Below are 27,509 nucleotides of genomic sequence, written 5' to 3' on the forward strand. Positions count from 1 at the left end.
TTTAGTTGTTTTACTCCTGAATAAAACTCCATTAGGTATGCATTTTCTTTTTCTGTTCATCTGAGCTACAGTGAACAGTATTGCAATGATCACGGATCTGCAGCATCTCTGGCATGTGCTGCTTCGGATTCTTCAGCTGATCGTGTATTTGAACATTGCCCTAGATGGAGTCACTCCTGTGCTAGTCTATCTGTCGTATTTTTGTACATTTGCTCATACCCTTCCTGCTACCTAGTATGAACTTGCCTTTTTTCTTTATTTATTGAAACCACATGTCTTTCATAGATTGTTTTATTTGCCTATGGCATTTTTATTGAATCGTAACCAGAGGAAGGAAAGAATATTTATTTGGGAGAAGAGCAAGCTAATATTTTAGTGTCAGCTATTTGGGAGTAGTGTGCTGGGGCTTCCGCATTTCAGCACGCATACCTTGTCTCCTCCTGCATCCTCTTATTTAAGAAAAGCATCACGCTGGCAGTGGAAACGGCATGTTCATAATCCTATCATTTTGCAAGAGGAAACAGAATGATCAGGAGGTATAGCAAGTCTTAATTCTATAGTGAGTTCAATGCAGGCTGGAATATCTGAGACATTACTGCAACAAACAAAAGACATAATTTTTATCATTATATTGGTTATAGCCAATCTCTTTACAATTAATATACAGGCCACCTATAATATTTGTATCACACACCACCTAGTTTTAGATACACACAAAAACATACGTGATTTTTAATTCTGGAGCTGTGGCATGAGTATGTGTGAAAAATAGATGATTTTTTTTTTTACTTTTGCATCTTGCCAACTGTAGCAGGTTTTCTTTTCTTTTTTTTTCATTTTTATTTATTTATTAAAGATTTCTGTCTCTTCCCCGCCACCGCCTCCCATTTCCCTCCCCTTCCCCCAATCAAGTTCCCCTCCCTCGTCAGCCCAAAGAACAATCAGGGTTCCCTGCCCTGTGGGAAGTCCAAGGACCACCCACCTCCATCCAGGTCTAGTAAGGTGAGCATCCAAATTGCCTAGGCTCCCACAAAGCCAGTACGTGCAGTAGGATCAAAACCCAGTGCCATTGTTCTTGAGTTCTCAGTAGTCCTCATTGTCCGCTATGTTCAGGGAGTCCGGTTTTATCCCAGGCTTTTTCAGACCCGGGCCAGCTGGCCTTGGTGAGTTCCCAATAGAACATCCCCATTGTCTCAGTGTGTGGGTGCACCCCTCGCGGTCCTGAGTTCCTTGCTCGTGCTCTTTCTCCTTCTGCTCCTGATTTGGACCTTGAGATTTCTGTCCGGTGCTCCAATGTGGGTCTCTGTCTCTGTCTCCTTTCATCGCCTGATGAAGGTTAATATTCAGGAGGATGCCTATATGTTTTCCTTTGGGTTCTCCTTATTTAGCTTCTCTAGGATCACTAATTATAGGCTCAATGTCCTTTATTTATGGCTAGAAACCAAATATGAGTGAGTACATTCCATGTTCCTCTTTTTGGGTCTGGCTTACCTTACTCAGGATAGTGTTTTCCATTTCCATCCATTTGTATGCAAAATTCAAGAAGTCCTTGTTTTTTACTGCTGAGTAGTACTCTAATATGTATATATTCCATACTTTTTTCATCCAAACCCAACTATAAAATGGGGCACTGAGCTGAACAGAGAATTCTCAACAGAAGAAGTTCAAATGGCCAAAAGACACTTAAGGTCATGCTTGACTTCCTTAGCAATCAGGGAAATGCTAATCAAGACAACTTTAAGATACCATCTTACACCTGTCAGAATGGCTAAAATAAAAAACACCAATGATAGCCTTTGCTGGAGAGGTTGTGGAGAAAGGGGTACACTCATTCATTGCTGGTGGGAATGCAAACTTGTGCAACCACTTTTGAAAGCAGTGTGGTAGTTTCTCAGGAAATTCGGGATCAACCTACCCCTGGACCCAGCAATACCACTCTTGGGAATATACCCAAGAGAAGCCCTATCATACAACAAAAGTATATGCTCAACTATGTTCATGGCAGCATTGTTTGTAATAGCCAGAACCTGGAAAATAGATGATTTTTAATAAAATCAAAAAATTCAGTAGTTACTAATGCAGAGAAGAGCTTTACTAAATGTTGAATCAAATTAAGTCTACCAATACAAAATACCCAGGAGAGAACTTTAGACAGCATACATTTTTTTTTTTAGAATGAACATAACTCTCTCACATTGCTAATTATACTAATATGTCTTTCCTTTTTAAAAATATTTTTAGGGGAAAAACAAGGAAAATGAAAAGGATGTTATAGGAAATAAAAAGTGTTCAATATCGATGCTTGATTAGTTCACGACTACTTGCACTGAAATATAAGAAATGTTTTTAAAAACTTCCGGTGCTTTATCTTTGCTTAGGAGTCAGTTCTCTTTAGTCTTGTGCCTCATTACAAGGAGGTCTAAGACACCAAGGGGTATGTCAGACACTGATGTGATGTAGACAAACATGACCGTGGCTGAGAACTGATCGAATTAGGATTGGTTAATCAGTACCCAGCTAAGCCCACAGCATTTGTCTACTGGGGGGCTATGCTTGTTGTTGTAAAAAATGCTATGAAGTTGATGTTTGCCATGTTCACACCTTTTTCGTTTAATTTTGTATCATATTTATAAAGGCCTACTTTTCTGTGTTCTCCTTGAATTGATTTGAAGCTGAAATATTTTTCTGTCCTTTTTAAATGTGTTGGTTAGCTTCTTCATTAGCTGGGGCATTTGTTCATTTACCATAAGAAAGGGCTGTCTTGTTGACAACTGTTTTCCCTAAAGTAGACTTGTAGGACCCTCTGAGGCCACTTTAATACTGTTTACAACAGTAAGGCTGCCCAAATTCCATTTGGCAATCCGCTGCAGTGGTGTAGTTTTCATTTTTTTTTTTTTTTTTTTTGGTTTTTCGAGACAGGGTTTCTCTGTGGCTTTGGAGCCTGTCCTGGAAGTATCTCTGTAGACCAGGCTGGTCTCGAACTCACAGGGATCCGCCTGCCTCTGCCTCCCGAGTGCTGGGATTAAAGGCGTGCGCCACCATCGCCCGGCGTGGTGTAGTTTTCAAACTGTGCCTAGCATGAATAAAATCCTGAACAAATCAGTCCTTTTTAAAAAACAGGTTATCCTCGTTTCTCTTCACATTCAGAGGAATATTCATAACGCCCTTATGGTTGCTTCGTCATGGTGTTTAACCCTGAAGTTTAGCTGTCAATACTAATGCAAGATGGAAATCGTGGCACTGGAATGCAGGTTAAACTAGCGTTTTGTTTTGGGAGGACAGCACACTGAGGTAGAGGCCTGAGCATCTTTGTTAAGACGAATTTTTAAGCTAAGCCTCAAGCATGCGCAGGAAGAACTCGCTTCACTGAGCCAGGTCCTGAGCCCCAGGTAGGGTAACCCACAATTGTCTCAGGCCGCCATTCACGCCTTTCCTCTCCTCTCCTAGGTGCTGAAGTGGGTGGAAGAAGCAGTGCAGGCCTCCAAGGTTCACCTCTTATCCACCGATCATTTGCAGCAAGCTGTAAACACTTGGAAAATCCCCTTTGATCCCAGCCTCAAAGAAGTTACCGTGTCCCTGAGTGGTCCTTCGCCCGTGATTGAAATCCGCAATCCCTTCGGTGAGATGAATCAAACGCTGAATTTTGAATACTAAGAACCGGGACGGATGCTTTTTGCACACTTTCTCAGTGAATTCTAGCTTTATAAATAAGTTCAAAGCGTTTGTAAGTGACTGCAGATGTCTGAAAAGACAATGTTATTAGTCTTGAGTGTTTCTGAATTAACATGAGAATTAACAAGTTAAGATTTCTCATATTTAAAACAGTTATAGTCCTGAAATTTATTGTAGCTAAATTAGCCACATGAAAAAAATATTTAAATATTGTATTATAGTGATTTATGTAACATTTTATATAATTGTTATTATATATATATTTTATATATATAATTATATAAACTAAGTATCATTATTTCGGGACTGGAGGTTGAGCCCAGGATCTGATACATGCTTCTTTAGTGCCTTACCTCTGAAATATGTCCTCAGGTCAATGTTTTAATTTGTATATGTTTTATAGTAATTTTCTGTAAAATTTAACATTCTATGTTAATTTTTCGAATGAATCACTAAAATACCGATTTCTGAAAATAACTTTTCACTGTCGTTTTCTAGAAAGGTTTAATCTTAAAGAACATAGTACCTGAAAGTCAAATTAATGGCGAGAGAGATGGCTCAGTGGATGATGTGCTTGAGTTCGAATACTTAGAACATGCATAATGAGCTCAGTATGGTAGCACAGGACCGCGACCCCGGAACTCCCAGGGCAGGACGGGAGGCAGAGAGGAGGGCACCTGAAAACCAGGGGGGCGGGCATGGGCAGCGGTGGCAAATAACACAAGAGACCCTGCATCAAAATATCCAGGGGAAAGGCCGGGGCTGACACCTGAAGTGGCCTTGAACTCCATTTGTGTGCATGTGTTCACATCAGACACATGGACATACATCACATGCACACACATCACATACATCACAAACACCCCCCACATACATCTCACATGCACACCACACACACGCCTATACATCCCATACATCCACACCCACATACATACATATCACATGCATACAAATACGACACACATACATATACATACATCGCACACACATACACAAATAATTAATTCATAAAATTTAGACTGGTGTTAAATTTCAGTGGCGGAGCACTCGTCTAATCCGTATAAGATTCTCTCCTTAATCCCCAGTGCTGCCAAAAGAAATTCTATTCTTAGTAGCGAATGAAAGTGTTAAGTTACTTTTCCCTCACTTGCATTTTCTTTTTTTTTTTTTTTTTTTTCCTCACTTGCATTTTCTGATGAGATTTTCCTGATTCTACTGCTGGTTGAAAACAATGAGACTCACACTAAGAAAGCAAACCTGGAAATGAAGGAAGCTCAGCTTCCCTCGCATTTGAACTACGTGTACCTGCTGGTTCTCATGGTTTTCTTTCTATGGTTGCTTTGGTGTGTAGAGTGTGCCTTTTCTCTACTTGTGAGTATTTACAAAGGCAAATGAGGAAAACATATTTTTATTTGCATCATAGAAGCAAGTATTCTTTTAAGAGGTGAAATAATTCCGATAAGCCTATGAAATAGTGCTCAGAGTTCCTCACCCACACTAGCAAAACACTGAAATTTACAAAGAAGTAAAACCTCCTTTTCCAGGCTTGTGGAGAGCTGGCCTCAGCGGTGTGTTTGCCTTCCGCAGCCGCATTCCGCCCACTGTAATAGCTCCCATGCTGCCCCGGAAAGCTGCACGCTTTGCGTCATGTTCCTACTGCTTTAAAGATCCTCTGGGCTCACAACAATAGTCAATCGTTTGATTATTTAAAATACATACCCAAGTAAATAGACCACTGGGAAGCCAGAGGTGAAAACCTGGGTCTCGTTCCATTCTATTTCTTTTTCTTCTTAGATCCCAACTAGTAGTTATTGGGAGTAAATTTGAGGCAGCACAAAGATGTATTTTGTTACTATACTATTCTTGTGCAGAGACTCGCTCAGGGTGCTCACATTAGTAACTGACCTCCAGAAAGACCCGTATCCTGGTTCGGGTTCTGCCTCTATGCAATCTCAGTGTCTCTGGTGACTGTGTGTAAAGTCTTAGTAACATGGTAATTGTGCCCTGGGCTGGCTTTAGAAATAGATGACAGTTTATCAATTGCTATTCTCACTTTACTAGCAGACACATAACAAATGAGGACCTGTTACTTCAGTTGCAGTGTCCAGATGCCTACAATTAACTATATTTTGGATATAAATAAAAGAATATTTTGAGCTATGGACACAGATATCTGTTAAAAATATGTGCAAATATTTAGTAAAAAAAAAACAACTCTGTGTTATTTGAAATCTGATGATACTCTGAAGCTTGTTTATGTGAAATTGCCTGATTTCTTTACCAGGAAGAAAAATTACACTTTCTACCTTGGTTTTGTCTTTTAGGGAGGCTGATAAAAAAGGGATTTGGCTTGAATGAGCTGTTAAATATCCATAACTCTGCCAAAGTAGTGAATGTCAAAGAGCCAGAAGCTGGAATGTGGACCGTGAAGGTACTGTTATTTCCCAGTATGTTTGCTATTTTATTTTTAAGTTGGCATGCTTTATGGAGTATATAAAATAGCTTATTTATATATTCTTGCAATCGTGAAGAACACTTTGAATGAAAGCCTATATGTGGGAGGTCTTGAGCACGTGAGCTGGGTAGTGTTGTTTTGATGGCTATGAACATCACTGATGTTCTGAAACAAGAATTAAAATACTTGGGCAGTTTTCCTATCACCAAATCTGTGGACTAATGGTACCAGCCATTTCTTGCTTCCAAAATCAGCAGACGTACAGCCAGTGGAGAACAATAGGGCTGTGGGCTCTGGTTGGAATTGCCTGGGATTGAGCAAAATTCCCAGGCTGGACTGCTTGCCACCAGAACTTTGATATTCTTTGCAGTCCTCCTCTCTCACATGAAGGTGGTAGTTCTATACACTACAGGATTGGGCGGAGATGAAAGTAGGCTCATATATAAGAAATTGTGCACTTTCTCTTACAAGGCTGCTACTGTTTATTAGATATACAGTCATTATTTTCTTTAATTAAAAAAGCATTTGTTTTCTTGAATTATTTGAAGGAATATATAGTTAAGATGGAGGAAAGAAAGTAACATACAGCCAAAATTTGAGATACTATAAATCAGAGATGTGAGTTTTTTTTTTTGTGTGTGGATTATGTGTGTAACTGGCTGGGGTGGGCAATCTGAGTGATTGCCCATGTTTCTCAGACTTTTCATTATGTTCTGGCCTCCTTCCAGCTCAGGTGTCTGTGTTTTTATGTGTGAAAGGCTTTCCCTGAGAACAGGAAAAGGTTGTTCTGCCAAGGCGTTAACACGTCTCAGAAACAGCTTTCAGACTAGAAAGGCATAAAATCACCGCAGATGCTCACCATAGGAGCAGGCTTAGCAGAGTTCGCCTCCTTGGTGTATTTTCCCGCACACTTTTCCCTCCATAGTCCTTGTGAGCCTACCTACAACAATGTTTTTCTCTTTCTTCACCTCAACTTCCCTACCTAATAAAATGAACTTCACGGGACCACCATTCAAATTACAAGGTGCTGGGAATGTACAAGCATGTTGGGTGGAGCAGCACAGGAATTCAAGGACTTTCCATGCCAGGCAGATTTCTGATTTTCAAAGAATATGTACATTAATTTTCTCCTTGTAAGAAATTACAGTTTGTAGGGTAACTCCCTTAAAATGCCAGATTTTCCTTTATTCTCAGAGTTCTATGCCCTGCAGGGATGCCATAAGGGGTAGAACAGATTTGGGGAATAGACAATCTTGAGTTGAGAGAACACAGGCACAAGCAATGTAAATACGACCTAGCAATAGATCAATGAATGGATCATAAATGGTCACACCTGTTCTAGTTACTCAGCTCCTTGCACACAGTAGGCATGCAGTATATGTTGGATTCCTTGATGGCAGCAATGAAGTGTCTTTCTACTGTGGTATTTTTAATAAGCATAGCGTTATTTTGATCAACGTGCCCAAATTGTGACTCAGGTTGGGTTTTTTTTTTTTTTGCCACGGTATGAAGAGCTATGAGAATCTATCTAATCTCTGTATCCCTCAATTGTTTTAACTTAAGCATGACCTAAGCTAGCAGTGCCCTAAGTTGGCAGTCAGGTATTCTGTTGCCACTTTCTGAATCATAGCAATAAGCTGTCCATTGTTGACTGAAAGATATATGCAAGTGATACCATTTTATTAGGAGTTTCTTCTGGGGCATTTGAACTTGGTTCCAGACAATTTGGATTGCTACCAGTGGTTTTTCCTCTAGTAAATCTCTCGCCTAGAGGAATGATCCAACATGACTGCAGTTAGTCTTGTGCTTGATGTGTCTATTTATTCAGTCGTCAATTTTTAGTGTTGGCTTTTGGCCACATTTCATACTGTCTGCTCAGTGTGCATTATGAGCACTTAATTGATCATTAAAACGGGGGCGTTCTAAGGGTTAGCCTGTAAGCAGAGAGAGGGAGAAGAAGATGACGAGGCAGTGAAACCTCTGTTTAGACAAGTGTCTATTCTCAGTCTCCTATAATTAAGGGAATGCTAAAAAGGCATGGTTATCTATTATCAATTGCCCAAAATTTATTCTGATTCTCACCAAAGAACCTCCTCTGCTGCTCAACACCATTTCTGGTTTACAGTTAAGCAAAATATAAGCCTCGAAGTGCAACTTACAGACAATAAAATTATTTTTCTCCTATATGAAATGCTAGAAGAATGTATCAACCTGATTAAAAATAGGCTTATATCTACTGACATAAATATTACTACTGACATTGGATCTCCCTTTTAGACAGCTGGTGAATGACAAGCATTCTACATGTGTGCTTTCTCAAGAGGAGAACTGAGATTAGATAGTGTATCCTGCGTGCTATCTCCTTCGCACTGTGCTATCTGGAAAATGTCTGCTCTATCAGGAGAATTAATAATGACTTTGAAATGTTTCAAATAACACTTAGTCCAAGTATGAAAAACAGTATGTTTTATGACCATAAGATGTTGGAAGACCTTGTGGTTTGGCCTCGACCACTCTTCTGGTTATCTTGTATCACTTACGTTGACACTCCAGTCAAATTTAATTATTTAATTCTAAGTTGCTCCCATTATTCCCACCTGGCTGTGCCTCATGCTTTTTGTTTTGTTTTCAAGACATGGTCTTACTACATAGGGCTGGCTACCCTGGCACTCACTGTGTAGACTGGGCTGACCTTGAACTCATAGAGGTCTGCGTGTTAGGATTCTTTAATCCTCTGTCACTGCAACACCCTGCTTTTTTCTTTCCTTTTTTTTTCTTCTAGGAGTTTCTTCTCCCTAGAATGCCGTTCCTTTCATTCTGACTTGTAACTGTCCCCCAAGATTTGACTCAGATGCCAGCACTTTCATCAATTCTTGTCAAATGTGGCCTTAAATACCATCTTTTACTTCTGGCTGTCTATACCACTCTTAGATTAATTTTTCTCTTATATCATATTTATTTCTGTAGAGATTTTTCTCTCTAGTTATTGTAATTAGAGTATAATCACCAGAGAAGCCTCAGTACCCAAACAAAAACTATATAAATATTTATGAATAAAAATTAAAGTTTACTCTGATGGTATCTAAGAAAGTGGCAGTTTAGTCAGTCTACGGCTCATGAATTGGGATGGGGGACATTAATGTACCCATTCTTTAAATGCTACTGGAGTGGCTTTTTCGTTTCTTTTGTTCTTTATCATGCAAACTCTACTGTGAAGTTTTGGGGCACATTTTTTCTTATTAAATTTTTTTTCATTTATTTTACATATCAACCACGAGGCTCCCTCCCTCTTCTCTTCCTGTCCCCTCCCCCACCTCCCATCTACCCCTACCCCCAACCACTCCTCCTCCATTCAGAAAGGGGCAGGCCTCCCATGGGAGTCAACAAAACATGGCATATCTACATTGACTCTGGAATAATAAGATCCTCATTGGGTTATTACATAAAAACAATTATGGCATATCAAGTTAAGGCAGGACCAAGCTCTTCCCCCTGCAGCAAGACTGAGAGAGGAATCCCAGCATACGGAATAGGTTCCAAAAAGTCAGCTCATGCACCATGGCCATGTCCTGATCTCACTGCTAGGGGACCCACAAACAGATCGAGATATACAACTGACATCCTCATGCAGAGGGCCTAGGTCAGTGCCACGCAGACTCTCGAGCTGTTGGTCCAGAATCTGCGAGCCCCTGCAAGTTTGGGTCAGCTGTTCTGTGGGTTTCCCAGTCATGATCTTGACCCCTGCTTTGCTCCTACAGTCCTTCCTCCCTCTCTTCAACTGGACTGCCGGAGCTCAGCCCAGTGCTTGGCTGTGGATCTCTGTGTCTGCTTCTGTCAGTTACTGGACGAAGGCTCTATGATGGCAATCAGTGTAGTCACCAATTCGATTACAGGAGAAGGCCAGTTCAGATGTCCTCTCCACTATTGCTAGGAGTCTTAGCTGGGGTCACCCTTGTGGGATCCTGGGAGTTTCCCTGGCACCAGGTTTCTCCCTAACCCCAAAATGGTCCCCTCTACCAAGATATTTCTTTCATTACTCATTTTGTCCATCTCATCCCCAACTTGACCAATGCAATTTGGGGCACTTTTTTTCACAGACAATGAGTCAACATATTTGTCTAATCATATGAATGATTCAAATGTTTTAACGTGCCTCTGATGTAGGTAAAACATTCTGAACAGAAGTAACTGAAAAGAACACAACATTTTATTAAAAACAGGAGAGAAAGCTATTTTATGTCCCCAAGTTTCCATTTATATGGAAACTACAAATCCTGGATCTTATTTCTGAAAAGCAATATGAATTTTCCATTCAGACAGCTGTAGCTAATATATAGCTACATAGAATATAAGTCTATTACCACTGAAATTCCCCAGGCCAAGTTTTGTCTCCTTCTACTTAAGGGAAACTCCCTATGACGATATTAAATAATAGATTTAGATAATAAAAATGTTTCTATTAGCCTAGGATTATCAGTCTAATCATTTGTAAATTAACACATCCCCTTGGGGTATGTTTTCATTAAGAAAATTTGGATAAGCTGTCCCTAGATAATCCCCTAAATATAGAAGAGAATATTCCATATCACATGGCTATATTGAGATTCTAGGACTGGAAGGAATATTTTGGTTTAGATAGTTATATTATTTTTCAGTGCACACTAATGCATTTTCTACAGGATAATATTGTTGCCTAAATAAGACATGTACAATAACAACTCCAGTTCACAAGGCCCTACCCCTAGATGAAGAGCTAGAGGCAACTAATGGCTGTTGAGAGAGGGGAACTCAGACTTCTCCAGGGATCAGTTCCCTAACAGGGAGGTCAGCTATAAACACAGTTACAAATGGACTCAAGAGGCTGTATTGATATCTACACACACCTATGTTTTTGAAAATCCAAAAATATAGTTTCTTTTTTTTAACAGAAAAATTTATCAACACTTACTGACTCTTTTAGCATAAAGGATCATTAGCAACCTTTAAAAGCTACAGCCCAAGACTACCTAGAAATTGTTTTCCTAAACTCCTAGCTATGATCTTTGATACTTTCGAAGGAGCAGTGTCTACTGAGTAGCGTTCTGTCTGTAATGGATGTGCCATGTTAGCATCCTGGATGGGTCTTAAAGGTACGCAGGTATTTAGCAAACCATCACCTTTAAGCCAGGTAGAGTCATCTGCAATCCACTCTGAGTGCTAGGAAGATCTGAGTTTAAGTCCTAGGAGGAAGTCCCCACCATTCTGTGTAGAAGGAGCTGAGGACTGCGCTCCTGCCGCCCGGCTCCTGGCCACCAGCTAGCTTATGCTCTGAAATAGTTACACGGGAACTGTATTCATTTAAACACTGCCTGGCCCATTATATCTAGCCTCTTCTGGCTAACTCTCATATCTTGCTTTAACCCATATCTAATAATCTGTGCAGCACCAGTCTTACTGGGAAAGATTCAGCATGTCTGACCCGGCAGCTTGCTCCATCACGCCTGCCCTGGAGAGGAGCAGCATCGCTTTTGCCTCACTTCCTCCCAGCATTCTGTTTTGTTTTCCCCGCCTACTTATGTTCTGACCTATCAGGCCAAGCAGTTTTCTTTATTAATCAACCAATGAAACAACAGATAGATAAAGACCTTTCTACATCATTTCTGGGAACTCTCCATGGTCCTTGCTCTAGTGCCCTTCAGGGTCTTCCTTCATTCTTAGTAATCTCACTTGAATTCATAACCATAGACTCCGGTGTGGACCGGAGTTTCTTCATTTTGCCATATTGTCTTTTAAAGGAAAGGTTACGTATCCACAATTTGCAGGACACTGGTCTGGTTTTTTTTTTATTTTTTTTTATTTTTTATTTTATTTATTTATTTATTTTTTTGCATCAAGTCATCTTTAACAAACACAGACCTTGCTTCACCTGTCCTGGGCTTTAGCTCAAACAATCTGGATAGACGTAGGTGCTGGTGTAAGAGATCCATGAGTCTCCTTTAAGAGAAACTAAGCAGGAAGCAAATACTAATTCTTAAGACAGTGTCATGCTGAGGTGAGAAGCCCAGATTTAGCCACTGAATTAGAGTTCTGTCTCCACAGTTAGCAAACCTTGTGCATTTAGGAAAATTCTTTACCAACTTCACGCCACAAAGTTGTCATCTTTATGCTTCCTTTAGAATATCACAATAAAATTAAATAAACCATTGAAATTAGATATACTGAGTCCACAGGAAAGATCCTCTGAAGCAGTATTAGTATCTTACCCTGGGAACTAAATCCAAACCATTTGTTATTTATGCACATGCTCATCACTTTAGTGCTTAATTTTATCCAGTATTCAGCAGCAGCATCCCTTTAGCTGAGCGGGCTAACTCATCTTTCCTTTGTTTATTCCTATCACCGTGTTTTTTTGCATTATATTAAGCATTCCCACTTCTCCATCTTTCTTCCCCAGTAGCCAGTGTGTGAGCTCCATGCCTTTCTCACATTTATATTTCAGCCCCAGGGACCATTGCTAGAAAGCTGCCAGCTGAGGGTGCCAGACAATTAATATCTGGGAAATTGTCAGCTCTTGTGCTTAGTCTGGCAGTGATGTCACAGAGGCAAAGAAATGGGAGAGTATATATATTCTAAATACATAAATACAATCTGCCCAACTCATATAATGTTATTATTATATAAATGATTGAGAAAAAGGAGGCCACAAATTTGAGAGAGAGCAGGGAGAGGCTACGTGGGAGAGGTTGGAGGGAGGGAAGGAAAGGGGAAAATTTTTATGTAATTATATTTTAATTTAAAATTAATAAAAAAGGAAAAGGAAACATTTTCTAGAATTGAACTTGAATGTGTTTTGTTGGGGAAATTTTAGTTTCTTATTTCATCAATGTCTGTTGAACATCTACCATTTGACAACAGAGAACAAGGAAGTCCAGAAATTCTTGGAGCATTTAGATTTACTCTAAGCTTCACTTAGTAGCAGCTGAAAATTTACTTTGACTACCAGGTATGCCGTACTTCCTGAGTTATACTTTAGAGCAGTCTACATGAGACGTGAATTGCAAGCTATGCGTTTCCGAGTGGAGAATCACAACTAGGTTAAGCCAGAGTGCCTCAGTCAGAGCCATGACTTGGGCACTTCAGTGGTAAACACTCTGTGGTTTGCCATACCAATGGAGTTCGCTGTTACCAGCTGTTGACTAGGCTTGTCCTTATACGTTTTAGACCTCCAGCAGTGGAAGACACTCTGTTCGCATCACTGGTCTCAGCACCATTGATTTCCGAGCTGGCTTTTCCCAAAAGCCCACGCTGGACTTCAAAAAAACAATCAGCAGACCCGTACAAGGTTAGTATGCACATGGCTCTTAAATCTGTGTAAGGAAGAGCTGTGCCTCAGCTGGGGTGTGACTGTGTAGGTCTGTAGCATTCAATCCTGTTGACAAGGGCAACATCTTTCTTTAACATGACTGTGGTATTTCTTTGGCCCACTTCATGTTTTGCAAAGTATGATCTAAGACCAGTGAATGAGTCTGAGAGCAGCTCAAGCTCAAAGGGTTTTTTTTTTGTTTTGTTTTGTTTTTTTGTTTTTGTTTTTGTTTTTTTTTTTTAAATGAAGACTTCTGGGCCCTGCTATAATCTTCTCAGTCAAAACTGCAGAAGTGGGGGCCTAGCAACATGAGTTTTAGGTGAGCCCTCCAGTTGCCTCTAAGACTTAACTACATTTAGAAAAGCACTTAGCGAATTTTTAATATTAATAATTTATAAATATCTTGGTCAAGATGAAGCGCGTATATTGCTAAAAATTAAAGGTGCTATGATTTTTTTTGTTTGTTTTTGTTTTTTTGAGACAGGCTTCTTTGTGTAACAGTCCTGGCTATCCTGGAACTTACTTTGCAGACCAGGCTGGCCTTGAACTCACTGAGGTCCTCCTGCCTCTGCCTCCCAAATGCTGGGATTAAAGAGATGAACCACCACCTCCCGGCCTCTATGTATTATTTAGTGTTCAAAGATGACTCTTAGTGATTTTTAAACCTTGTTCTTGTACCTACTTTATTCACCCATTATGGCAAAGCTCAGGCCTATTGTGACCTTCAGAATTTTGTTCGGATGGTTGTTAACTTGTCTTTATTGCTCCAGTTTTAGTAAGAATTAAAAAGGTGAATTCTTTCAAAGAATCCACACAATCAACTGTCACATAATATTAATAGTTATGAGTAGTACAAGAATGGTGTAAATACTGTGAGATTATTGCGTAGAATGACCCAAGCATCTGTCTTGATGAAGGAAAAGTTCTGCAACTGGACCCTCAGTTTCAGACAGTGCCTACAGTGCGTATATGATGCTGGAGCGCCGGCACTTTTTTCTCAGGTGATCCCCAATTGCACACCGTTTGTAAATGACAATGCCATTCTCTTTCAGGGATCCCCACCTATGTGCTACTGAACACTACTGGAATCGCCAGTCCGGCTAGAGTAGATCGCCTCGAACTTCTGAGTATCTCAGGGGGGTCTCTTAAGACCATTCCTGTTAAACATTACCCAGATCGAAAACCTTATGGCATCTGGAATATTTCTGACTTCGTCCCACCAGATGAAGCTTTCTTCCTCAAAGTGACAGGCTATGACAAAGATGGCTATCTCTTCCAGAGAGTGTCGAGTGTTTCCTTTTCCAGCATTGTCCCAGGTAAGACAATGTTTCACTCAACACTGCAGTGTCGATAGCTTAAGAGGGCTTTGCCATAAGGAAAAAATGGACTATAAAGTAAAAGTTAATATCTTCATGTTACTACTCTGTAGCAAGGTTGGTGAGCATTACATGCAGATATCTTGAGCTTTCTTTACTTTTATTTTTTTATTCTGGTGTATTATATATATATTAGCATTTATTAAAATTATATATATATATAAATATATATATACATACATATATATATATATATATATGACACTGCCTGCTTCCTTTTATTCTCTCTAATCCTTCCCATGTTTGACTTTAATTTTTCTTAAATAGATGGCCTCTTTTTCCTTGATTATTATTGGTACACACAGATATTAATTAATATATAAATACTACCTCTGAGTCCGTTTATTGTGGCTTTGATTTGTGTATATGCTTTCAGACCTGATCACTTTGTATTGTCTTGGGGGCTCATCCCTGGGAAAGGCTGATTCTCCTTCTCTCAGTAGTCATTAGCTGACTTTAGTTCTTGTCGTGGGATGGGATCTAGTGAGACTTACCCTTCTGCATTAGCATGTGTATGGGTACTGTCTTATTCAGGTTTGGTTTAGACAGCCATACTGTTGCGGTATCATGGACGTAGCTTTCCTGTCATTTCTAGGAGATACAATCTTACAGCAGACTCTTTGGTGCTCTGGGTCTTACAGTCTTCCTGCCCACTCTTTCATGGTGTCACGTGAGCCTGGGTTAAAGGCACTGTGTGCTTCTGATGTATTCTTTGGGGCTGGGCTCCTACCCTTCATTCATCTTTACATTACATCCAGCTGTGACTTTCTGTAGTGGTTTCAGTTTGCTCGAAAAAGAAGCTTCTTGTTTGTTTGTTTGTTTTTTCTTTTCTTTTCTTTTTGAGATAATAATTCAATTATAGGATTTCTCCCTTCCCTGTTCTCCCTCCAGATCCTCTCCTGTGGCCCTCTTTCTCTCTTTCATATTCATGGCCTCTTTTTTTCACTATTTGTTATTTCATGCATATTTAACTTTTAAGTAATACTTTCAGAGTTCTGTGTTAAGTCTTACTGATTATAGATTTGAGAATTTGGTAACTTTAATTAATGGGGAATTGTAGTACCCTTTCTACCCTCCCCTGTTATCTAAACAGGCTAAACATTCACATGCAATGATCAAGCTCCATTTATCCCATGCATAGTGGACTATGGACAGATGGTGAGGGCTCTACGTTGGATTAGTTGGTTGGTTAATTACTAAACTAGTTCCCGATGTATCTCCCATTATCTAAAGATATGGTTACTAGGCAGTGGTAATAATGACTTGGAAGCATCAGGTTTGTGTTTATCTCTTCCTGAGAGACTTTAAATTGATCCATTCTAAAGCTCGAGACATGTAGCTTCAATCCTGCCCCACAAAAGTACAGAGAGATTGTTTATAAAGCTGGGCAGGAGCCAGCAACTTATCTTTTATGTATGAGGCTGAGATTTGGAAATCCAAGAGCTATTGTTTAATGACTGTACAATTGTGAGCACAGAACCAACCTTAAGATTTCTTCATGTTAGCATTCAAATGAGTTGACTTCATCCCTGTACTGAACGCATGAAATTTGTTGGATTCTTTAACAAACACTTCTCATTATCCCCCTTAGGAAAAAATGTTCTATGATATGTGGATTCTTCTAGTATTTTTACATATTTGGAATAAGAATTTGTTCTACAGTTAATGATATAATGTAGCTCATTTGATAATTTCTTCTAGCTTGGTAGTGGAGAAAACTGTATATTTAAAAATCAATGGAGTCTTTAATGGGATGAGTATCATAGTGAGGGCCTATGATTACATTCAGAAATGAATCTTCTTTGCATAAAGACAGTTAAACTAAATTTAGCCATTCAGATTCATTGTAATTCTGATGATTTATCGGAATCACTCAAGTGTAACACACGTGGGTGGAGTCACAGACAATATGCACTATCGCTGTGACTATCTTACCTGTGTTCTTTCTTCCTAGATGCTCCCAAAGTCACAATGCCCACGAGAACCCCAGGATACTACCTGCAGCCAGGCCAGATCCTCTGTTCGGTTGAGAGTCTTCTGCCCTTTACTTTGAGCCTCGTGAGAAATGGAATGGCACTGGGAGTGGACCAGTATCTAAAGTGTGTGAATATTCATTTCAGTAAAAGCGTGGAAATGCGATTCTGTCCTCTTTCCCTGACAAATCTCTTCTTTCCTGTACCATCTTGGGATACAGCGCTGAACAGGATAAACAGAAGCCTGGGTCCTTGATGGAGCTCATGTTGTGGTGGAAGAAGACAGGAAACAGATAATAAATATACTGTGACGTTATAATAAATTTTAGAATATATTCCATATAACTCAGGTCTTATAGGATCTGCTTTTTATATAATTTGAAGGTCCCAAGTTCAGCCAAAAAATATGGAATTATGAACTCAACATTAGGTAGCTGACATCAGAGGGCCCTTTGCAAAGGAGAGCCCTGAAAACTTTAGCTTCATTGAATTTGGGCTAAAAATTTCTGTGGCTTTTATTTAAAGCATAATAAGTGAACATGATGGGTGTTACGACAAAACACAAATTAATAAATTAGAAATAGTAACACTTGGTAGGTTATTAACATGTAGCTTTTTAATTTCACGTAGCAAATTCAAAACTGGATGAGCAGCTAGGAGTGTCAGAGCCCATCTTTAATCCCAGTCCTTGGGAGGCAGAGGCAGGTGGATCTCTTGAGTTTGGGGCCAGCCTGGTCTACAGAGTGAGTTCCAAGTGAGCCAGGGCTACACAGAGAATCCCTGTCTGGGAAAAGCCAACCAACCAAGCAACCAACAAAATAAACCAATTAAACAACAAGAATAACACAGGGTGAGAGGCATTTGAGCCTCTAAAGAATGGTGAGAGAGGTCAGATCCTGGGAGAGAGATCACATATCCTGGGGAAATTTCACACATTAGCAAATGAAAATGCACGGAGGCCAAGTAGACTGGGCCAAAAAGGGAAGGCAGAAACGGGGCCATTGCGTATGGATCCCAGCCAGCTAAGAAGAGAAGGGCGGAAGACAAGGTCTGGGAGTGAGTTCACTGCGTGCTGAGAGTAGACTGGCAAGGCTCACCAGGAGCGTGTATGACTCCACATGGAGCAGGCACAGGAGTTGGCTAGAAGGTACCAACTCTGCCTTCTAAAGCTGAGTGAACTTTTTACATAATAAATATAAATAATCTTATTGAAAAAAGATTACATACATCTTGGAAAAAATGTTAGAAAAGTTATTTCTGGAAAATATATTGCCTTTGAGTTACTACAAAGCCTGACTCGATGTGGGAGTGAAAACTTCAGCCATCTTTTACACTGCTGATGCAATATTAAGATTGCTCTATAAGATGTTAACTATTTGACAGTCTTAATTTATATAACCTCATTTTAAGCAATGCTTGTGGCTGAAAAGTTTCCCATTCCCTACCAGCTGTCTGCTCCATACAGCACCTCCGGATGATTTACTAAGTCGCCTGTTTTATAACCAGCCACATAACAGAGCAGGATATCAGATGATGGAGCTACATAACTAGCCGATGAAATAAAATAACTCTGCTTCCTGTTTAAATAGTGACAGTTTTCAAAGACACTTGAGATTCTTTATAAACATTAACTCATTGATTCCACTCAAGTCTTGGGAGGTAAGCCACAAAAATTCATTTTCTCGTGTTTCCAGTGCTGTGGCCCTGAGACGGGGCAGGCCTTGCCGACATGGATTAAGCCGTGAGTGATGATAGACTGATATTCTAATCCCACTTCACTTGCACGCCTTTGCCGTAGATCCCCAGTAATATAAATTATGGGACTTAATCTTCTTTTGTGTCAGCCACTTTGGCCGTCAGGGAATGTCAGAGAAAAGTCAGCTTGCATTTACAGTGTACACATCTTCTGGACAGGCTCTTTGCCCCGCTCTAAAGTCTGTGTCTAGAGACCCTTTTCTTTATTTTGTTGTTTAGAATGTGTATGTCAACCAAAAAGGCTACATTGAAAAGAATTACTGAGTTAAACACATTGGCATGTGCCTTTAATCTCAGAATTTGAGAGGCCGAGGCAGGAGGACTGTGTGTTTGAGTCTGTCTTGGGCTACATAGTAAGACTATGTTTCAAAACTGTTGCTTTGCCTTCTTGTAGCAGGTTCGTAAATAAGAGGACTGCGAGTCAAGTATTGCTGTGAAGAGTATTCTTAATTAGTAAACCGACTATGTACCCTGAGACAAAATAATTGTCATTCAACTTTTCTTTTAAAATGAAGGACTTGGGGCTAGATGAATTTTTATTTTCGGTTTGAAAATTTTCCATGAATCCAAGGTTTGATGAATCCTAATATATGCTCAGCTCTGAACTAGGCATTGCACAGAGTACCTAAGATGTGAGCATTCCAAACTATTACCTTCCTATGAGTAGATCTCCTAGAGAAGGGCATCTGTAAATCTGCACTTGGTACCTTGCTGTAATGTGTTTGAGACCCAGTTTGAGTGTCCAGGGCAGTGCAAAGTTAAGTGAGACTTTTTTTTCCCCTCTAAAACTAGAAAAAAGGACCATTGGTACACAGCTCACACAGAGTGAACAGGAAACATTAGCTCAAGTATCCTAAGTTACGATAGTGCACAGAAAAATGGCTGCATAGGTATTCTCATTCTTGATGATAGGAACCTATGCTTACCTCACTGTTCTCAACCCTATGCCAGGACTGAACATAAAATCAGAGCTCAGTAAGCTATTCATGGTTGCTTTGTTGAGTTATGTCTGGATGGAGAGAGATGTGGAGCCTAAACCACAATCAGAAGTCAGTAAGCAGTGTTTTGCTTGGCTCTGAGGAGATCTATTTATTTTTTTCTTTTTCTGTTTATCTGTGACTATTCTGGAACTCGCTTTGTAGACCAGGCTGGCCTTGAACTCACAGAGATCTGCCTGCCTCCGCCTCGCCTCCCAGAGTGTAGGGATTAAAGGCTTGTACCCCCCCCCACCTGCCTTTCTGTGGAGGTATTTATACTTTGCACATATCTTCATTTTTTCTACAAAAGATTATGAATAGCAATAGATAGGATAAAGATATGTAAAAAATATTTTCATTTAAACTACATTTTTAAAGGATAAGGCCTACTTTTGTATACTTTGGACTTTTTAAAACAATAATTCATATCTATTTTTTAGACTGTCCCAGAAGGAGAAGTAATTTCAGCAGTGAATGAATCAATATTTGTTAAATGGATGGATGCATGAGTTTGTCTAGAGAACTAACGTATTTTTTTTCAATTTTCTCAATACCAGATGTAATATATACCCCTAGCTGTAACTTACTTAAGAAAGTTAAGGGAAACACATCTTCTTTGAGTGAAAAGCTGCTGCCTTATCCTCACATTTGTAAATCACCTTGTGCCATAGTTTTGATCAGGATTCTCAACTCCAAACTGAAAGGTACAGGGAACGGGAGAAATTTCGTCAGTGTTTATCAACTCAAGTATGTCTCTATAGCCAGAGAAAATACACTAAAGATGAGTTCTCATTGCTACCACTTACTGTCTCTCGTATATTTTTGCTCAGAATAGAGAAGCCTAATTATGTTTAAAATATAAAGGGTGTGCAATTTTAAGTTCAAATTTAATCTGTGGTTTTCACAACAGATTTTGTTTACATCGTTCACTAGAAAAAGTTATTCAAAAGCAGATCATTGATCACTGCTTTCAGCATTCTCTTGTTTGACAGATACTAAAAGCTTTCTCTTTTCCTGTCCCCAGAGAATCTGCTAATGTGAACTGGGATTTCCGAAAGGTCACATTGTCTGATGAAGGCTTCTATGAGTGTATTGCTGTGAGCAGTGCGGGGACTGGACGGGCACAGACATTTTTTGATGTTTCAGGTAACTGTCCCCTGTCTAAGAGTGTCCCTATGGAAATGAGATGCTGATGGACTCCTAAGTTTATCCAGTTCTCTTCATGATTATTTGTGATTATATATCTACTTTACAACATTGTGAACTCAGGTGTTGACTTCCTACCATTCTGCCTCTGTATCTTTTTTTGTACCACTTGAGGACTTGATTAATACCTTAGTTCCCTATCACTAAAAGGATTATAGTAGAGGAATGTCTATCCTATGGAAGACTAGTCAATGTTTGTGGTGCATTCAGGGTGCTTAGAAGGTAGCTTGGGATGTAGAAGCACTTAATAGATAAATAGTTATCATTTTTTTCAATTAAAATTTTATTTTTATATTTTCATTATATGTGGGGGGGATGGGTGTGTGTGTGTAAATGAAAGAGAGAGAGAGAGAGAGAGAGAGAGAGAGAGAGAGAGAGCAGAGAAAGCCAGGTGCATCAGATCCCTAGGAATTGGAGTAACATGCAGTTGTGAGCCCCCAACCTAGGTTCTGACAACCTAATTCTGGTCTTATTAAACACAGTGCATGCTCTTAACAACTTAACCACCTTTCCAGGCTTACTGATGTTATTGCTGTTGTTGTTGCTAACACCATAGTTTATTTGGGTTCATGGTTCTAGAGACTTCTGTTGGGGAGGTATTTGTGGTGGCAGGGCAGGTGAAAGCTCACTGAACTTGTAAGCACACAGCAGATGGCAAACCTGAAATGACAAGGGTCCTGTAACTCTCAAAGCCCACTCCCAATATGCCTATAACAAGCCCAGACTTTGAAGTCTCCTAAAACAGGGTCACCAAGTGGGCACCAAGGCTTCTGATATGTGAGCCTGTGGGGGACATTCTCATTCAAACCACTTCAGTAGCCACATGGCATTGCCCTTAGGGAAAATGTGGTTTGGAGAATTGAGCGATTCTGAGGGTAACAAGAGGACTAAACGTTTTCTTTCTCTCATGTGTGGACGTATAATCAGTCAGTGTTTTTGTCGATAGATTCTGACCTCCAAATTACCATGATGAAACTGCAAATTGTCTGGGAACACAGAGCTTTATTGGACACAGTATAGGGTAAAGAAGGACCAATGTGATACCAGTGATTCTGCATCCAGATAGCCAATTCCTGTGAATAGATGGGAGGCACAATATGTAATATTTTATAGGGTAAAATCTGTTTGTAAAACATTTCCTTTAATTTTTCCAGAATAATTAGGAGGAGAAAACTGTGATATATAATCAATGATCAGGATCACACCATTTATAATTTTATAATATATATTTGGGGATTGAAACCAAGGTCTCACATAGGCAAGCACTAAGCAATCACTCTGCCCGTGAGCTAAATCCAGAGCTCAGAAATTTCATTTTAACTGTCTTGCATTGCTCTGCACTTAATAGTATCCTAGTCTGACCCTAGCTTAGTGTCATGGCTGCTGAAGCCACAACAGAGCCTGTTTTTGCTTTCAGTGTGTATTTCCTGATATAATTTAAGACAGAAGAGATGTTTTAATTAGACGCTGGTTTAGAATCCTAGGCTTGGTGTGTCTAAGCTTCACTTGGAAAGAGAGTCACGTAAATCAGGCAGGCGTGTTCTTTCAGCAAAACTATTTGTATTCTCTTATTCTTAGGAAGAAAAAAAAGATTGTCTTCTGAAGTAACTTAGCAAGTTGACATACATCACAAACGATTCATTTTCTTCATCTCCAGAAATTATGAAAAGCCCTGGAATTATGTCAACATTCCTCAGCTTCTGGGAACGCAAATACTTGAGGACTCGAATAGTCTTCCCAGCAATGTTAATTAAGAGAAGGGCAGGAGGGAAAGAGGGAGTTGACGCGAGCATCTTGCTAAGTAACTGGGAGATGCCATTAAGAACATGTGAGCTGACTGTTAGGAAGCTGGCTCAGTGGTGCCAGTAACTTCCTGTTGGTTTCGTGGCACATGTCCTACTAGTCCTCTGTGCCAGCTGGTCAGTGGCATAACTAGGGAGCAGGCGAACTTCCAGGAATTCTTTCCATTTAGTCACTCATTAAGAGACGGTCAGAAAGCATCGGGAGTAATGGCAATGGCTTTAAGAGTAGGAGTAACAAACAAGGACTCCTCGGGGACTGAAAGAGTGCGCATGTATTTCAAGGCTAGCTATTGCTTAACCTCCTGGCCATTAGCCTTCACCTACTTCTCAGTTTCCCTCAGCCACCATACTGCCATTATTTATCCAAATCTTAGAATTCGGTGCTGATTAACTATCCAGCTTGGTCTCATGTTTTTATAAAGAAGAATTAAGAAATGAACATTATAGATAGTGATGTTCTTATGACACCATAGTTGTTATATCCACTAGACATCTGAAGAAAAGTTAGACTTATACCAACAGGGTTCCTCATTAATTTTTTTTAGCATTTTGTTGTCTTTACACTTTCAGGAATTTGAGGTTCTTTTCTAATGGTGGTTGTTGATTGTTTGAAAGAGAAGATAGGCATTTATTGCATCTTAAATACAAAGTGGGCGTTGTAAATCATTCATTAATTAGAAATTTATATAACAATGACTGAAACTACACAAGTGTGCAAAACTCACTCCTTCAGAATGATATTTGGAGGTTAAGTTTAATACTATTACAGTTACATTGATTTTCTGTCTTGAATTTTTATTAATAAAAAAAATTCACACACATACTAAAATTCTGGGTTTAAGTGAAATTTCAGAGATCCTGTCAAGGCATGCCAGCAAAAGGATATATTTTTAAATTCGAAACACTTATTTGTTTTATTTATGTGTAGGTTGTGTTGGCATGTTTCTGCATGTGACACATGCCTGTTAATGGCTGGGGAGACCAGAGGAGGACATTGGATTCCCTGGAACTGTATTTACAAATGGTTGTGGGCCACTATGTTTGTGTCAGGAACACAAGTCCTCTGTAATAGCAGCAAGTGCTCTTCACATTGAGCCATCTTTATGTCCCCAGTGAAAGTAGATCTTAATTTAAGATTATAGGATACTCTTTTAGAACAAGGAAAGACTTAAAACAATCTTATAACATCTTATCATTTATAGCCAAAGTTACAGAAACCCAGAGGGAGCAATCGACCCATCATGGTCAGACAGACACATGGAAGAGATACATGCAGAAGGGTACATCTATGGTCACCTGGTCTTGCCTATGTTGTTTACTTTATACCCCCATCCTATGCACACTGTGCTTCCTGCCTCTGTGGCTGGGCTTCCTTCTCTGGTCACTATACCCCACCTTAAATCCTGGTATTACTTAATGATGCATGTCCCTTATGCTCTAGGCACAGATAATTTCTGGTAACATGTAGCCTTAGCCTTATCTATAAGCAGTCATAAAATTTCTCATTAGTTTCCTGTTCCCATATGTACTTACATGTGTTCAAATATGTTAATGTTCACAATCTTCACTATTTATGTATTTGTGCCCTAGTAGTATGATATCTCTTTATTTGGAATTTTATTGGCTCACACATACTATTTATAAAATGTCGTTTCACTTCTTTTAATTCTTATTGAAGAGGAAATAAAGTGAGATGTAGCACACTGCAAGAGTCCTATTAGAGCTCTCTACGGAAAAGCAAGTGAGGGCAGAAGAAAGACATGAGTTGTATTCGGAAGTTGGATATGATTTCAGGGTTGACTGCTTTACACTGGATAACCAATTAGGGGACTCATCATCGCAGGGAGGCTAATTTTTCATCTCTCAGTCATGGTTGCTTGTGATACTTTTTCCAGGAATGGGACCCAGTGATTCCTCCCTTCCACAATAACATATCTATTGATATCGCCATTGTTCAGGTCTTGTTTAGACAGCCGTATTGTTCAGGTATCAAAGGTGTAGTTTCCCTGTAAATTCTTAAAGACACAGTCCTACATCAGCCTTCCTGATGCTATTAAAGTCTGTCCCTACAATTTCCTAAGATGAAATTGCTCCTCATCTTTGCTAGGAAAGTGTTCATCTTACTCCACTGTCGTACTTTCTCTTCTTACTAAGAGTGCAACCCATTTGAAAGGTGATGGTGTTGTATCTTGCCATGTCTATCACCTGTTGGGTGCTATGCTCTTTAAATCACTCAGTATCTGTTTTTAAATTTAAACAACCAATAAATGCTACTTTTTATCATAACAAATGAAAAAACCTGCTTCATTCTGTAATCCTAAGTACTTTCAGCCATGTTCTTTTGTTATGCTGATTCAGCTCTCACATTTATATCTTAGAGATTTAAATTGGTATGTGCAAGTACATTGCCTTCTAAAGTATCTTGTTACTAGATGATAATTTGGGGATCTCATTGCCATAGGCATTAGTTAATAATCTCTGTTATATACTGAAAATGCCTGACATATTTTTCAATACACATTTATATATACACAGTTTTTATGCCCCATGTATAAGTGAGCTAAGTTGATTTTAGGTCTACTGATTTGAGTCTTCTGATTTCACACAGAGCCCCCTCCGATCATCCAAGTGCCTAATAATGTTACAGTCACTCCTGGAGAAAGAGCAGTTTTGGCGTGTCTTGTCGTCAGTGCTGTGGACTACAATCTAACATGGCAGAGGAGTGGCAGAGATGTCCGACTTGCAGACTCAGCAAGAATTAGGACCTTGGCCAACCTCTCGCTGGAGCTGAGGAGTGTGAAAATTGGTGATGCTGGAGAGTACCGTTGTATGGCTTCCAATGAAGGTGGATCAGCAGCAGCTTCAGTTTTCCTCATAGTGCAAGGTACTGTGCTTCTAGCAACTTTCATCTTCCTTCTTCATTCTCTCTCTTTAAAAGGTGCCATGTAAGAATTACAGTTTCTACCCAAACAGTTATCTTTGGATGAAAGAATGCTAGGGATGTTCAGATGTTTAAAAGTGACTAAACTAGAAACTAAAATATCTCTAAAAAAGATAGGTAGCATTACTGAAATAATAACTGGACCTGCTAGTGGCAGATGTCCATTTTAAGAGGCCATATAAATTGTCCCTGCATGTTTTGATGTTTTCAAGTTCCCTAGTGTACGGTGTGGATGTCAGACAAGATCAGGTGTTCTGAGGGTGGTGTGGTCTGTTGTACAGAGGCTTTCCAATTTCATACAATCCCATTTACTTGTTGATTCTTGCTACTCTTCTGCACTGATGGGGTCTTTTCCAAAAAGTTCATGTCTATGATTATATTTTGAAATATTTTCTCCTAAAATTTTCAAATCTTTTTTTTACATTATAGTCATGAATTTATTTTGAATTTTGAAGGCGTACGTCACAAACAATGCCACACCAATTTGGGATTATGATTAATAGGGTGGTATTTATTTAAAGGGGAAAAAACTTACAGATCACTGTCCCAGGCAGCAGCCCTCTACGCAACCAGGAAAGGAGTCTAGTCGCCAGCGGAGCAGGAAGTGAAGAGAGAGAGGAGAGGGAAGTGGCCGCTTTTTTAAAGGGAGAGAAACCACGCCCCAGTGGGCTGGTACCTCAGCAGTGATAGGCTGGAGGAGTGGGAGGACCTCCCGCAGCAGAATTTTTTTGTGAAGTGTAGGAAATATAGTTTAATTCTTTTACAAGTGGACATCCAGTTTCCCAAGCATATTTGTTGGCTGCCTTTTTCACAGTGTATGCTTTTCACAGCCTTGTCAATGATTCCATAGTGGCTAGAGCTACGAGGGTTCTTTTCTGGCTTCTCCATTCTGCTCCACTGTCTCCAAGGATGGCGGTGTTTTGTTAACCTGGCTCTATAGTGTAGTTTGAGGTAAATTATTTTGATGCTTCCAGTGTTGCTCTGAGTACATCATGCTATTTGTAGTCTTTTGTGTTTCTGTATTTATTTTAAGAATGCTTTTGCTAGTGTTGCGAAGAATGTTATTGAAATTTGACTGAAATTACATGGAATCTATAGATTACTTCCAGAAATGCAATCATTTTCAGAGTATCGATTCTGCTGATCCAGAAGAATGGTGTATCTTTCCATGTTCTGGGATCTTCTTTAACAATATGCTTTAGTTACAATACCAAAATATAATAAAAATAAAATAAATAGAAACTCAAAATGAGAAAAAAACATGAAAAGGTGGGGGTGAAGTATTGTTTGAGTGGTTTCTTTGGGGGATCTTTGAAAATTGGTGACTGCAGACAGGTGTAGAGGTCTGGTCCGTTGAACTTCTGAGTACTTGTTTCCTGTAATTTAATATGGTGCTGAACCTGTATCAGAACTGTCTTCTCTTTAGTACCATGTCTTCTTTGCTTACCAGGGGTCCTTGCTAGCCACTTTCAGCTTTGCTCTTTCTGAGATCATATGTTTTCCCACTGTCTAAGCTTCTCCAGTTTCTATCTCTTGAGGTGACCAATATATATGGAGTGAGTCTTATTAGAGCATTAATGAGTAGAAAAAGCAACCCCACCACTGAGTCGGGACATGGGGACCAGTCTTTGTGCTCTCAAAACCTATAGCATCAGTCACCCTGCTGGAGAAATGAGGCTGTGGGCAACAAGCAGTCTCCTGGAGCCTCAGAGGTTTCTGACTCGCTGTGAGTGAAGGTGAGAAGTAGCTTCAGAGATCAGTCTGTCTGTTGCCAAATGTCCTAGAGCTCTCATACCCTGGTTAGCCTTAGTTATTCAGGTCTGCACTAAGATGAGACAAATGTCCCCTGTATATACTTCTCTGCATGTGCCAAATTTCATGCCTGCATTTTAATTTTGTCAGTGGCCAGCCTTCACCCTCTCTGTAACTGGTTCCTAGGGCTGTTTCTCACCTTGGGTTTATAGCCATTGAATTAAAGCAGCTTGATTTATGACTGATCCCTGTTTCCAT

At 39.7% G+C, this 27,509-nt stretch overlaps 1 protein-coding gene across 1 annotated transcript in view; it reads left to right on the forward strand.

Annotated features, from left to right (window-relative positions):
- The window catches only part of Hmcn1 (hemicentin 1), a 441,231-nt gene that overhangs the window by 172,057 nt on the left and 241,665 nt on the right, over positions 1–27,509 (forward strand). The window contains exons 5-11 of the mRNA XM_041662626.1: positions 3,448–3,619; positions 5,997–6,103; positions 13,328–13,448; positions 14,522–14,785; positions 16,800–16,944; positions 20,575–20,696; positions 25,167–25,442. Coding sequence (XP_041518560.1) covers positions 3,448–3,619; positions 5,997–6,103; positions 13,328–13,448; positions 14,522–14,785; positions 16,800–16,944; positions 20,575–20,696; positions 25,167–25,442 — 1,207 coding nt within the window. The remainder of the gene's footprint in view (positions 1–3,447; positions 3,620–5,996; positions 6,104–13,327; positions 13,449–14,521; positions 14,786–16,799; positions 16,945–20,574; positions 20,697–25,166; positions 25,443–27,509) is intronic.

The sequence above is a fragment of the Microtus oregoni genome, unplaced genomic scaffold, assembly GCF_018167655.1.
Source record: "Microtus oregoni isolate MIOR12 unplaced genomic scaffold, Mior012 000013F_ref0000133, whole genome shotgun sequence".
Taxonomy (NCBI): Eukaryota; Metazoa; Chordata; class Mammalia; order Rodentia; family Cricetidae; genus Microtus; species Microtus oregoni.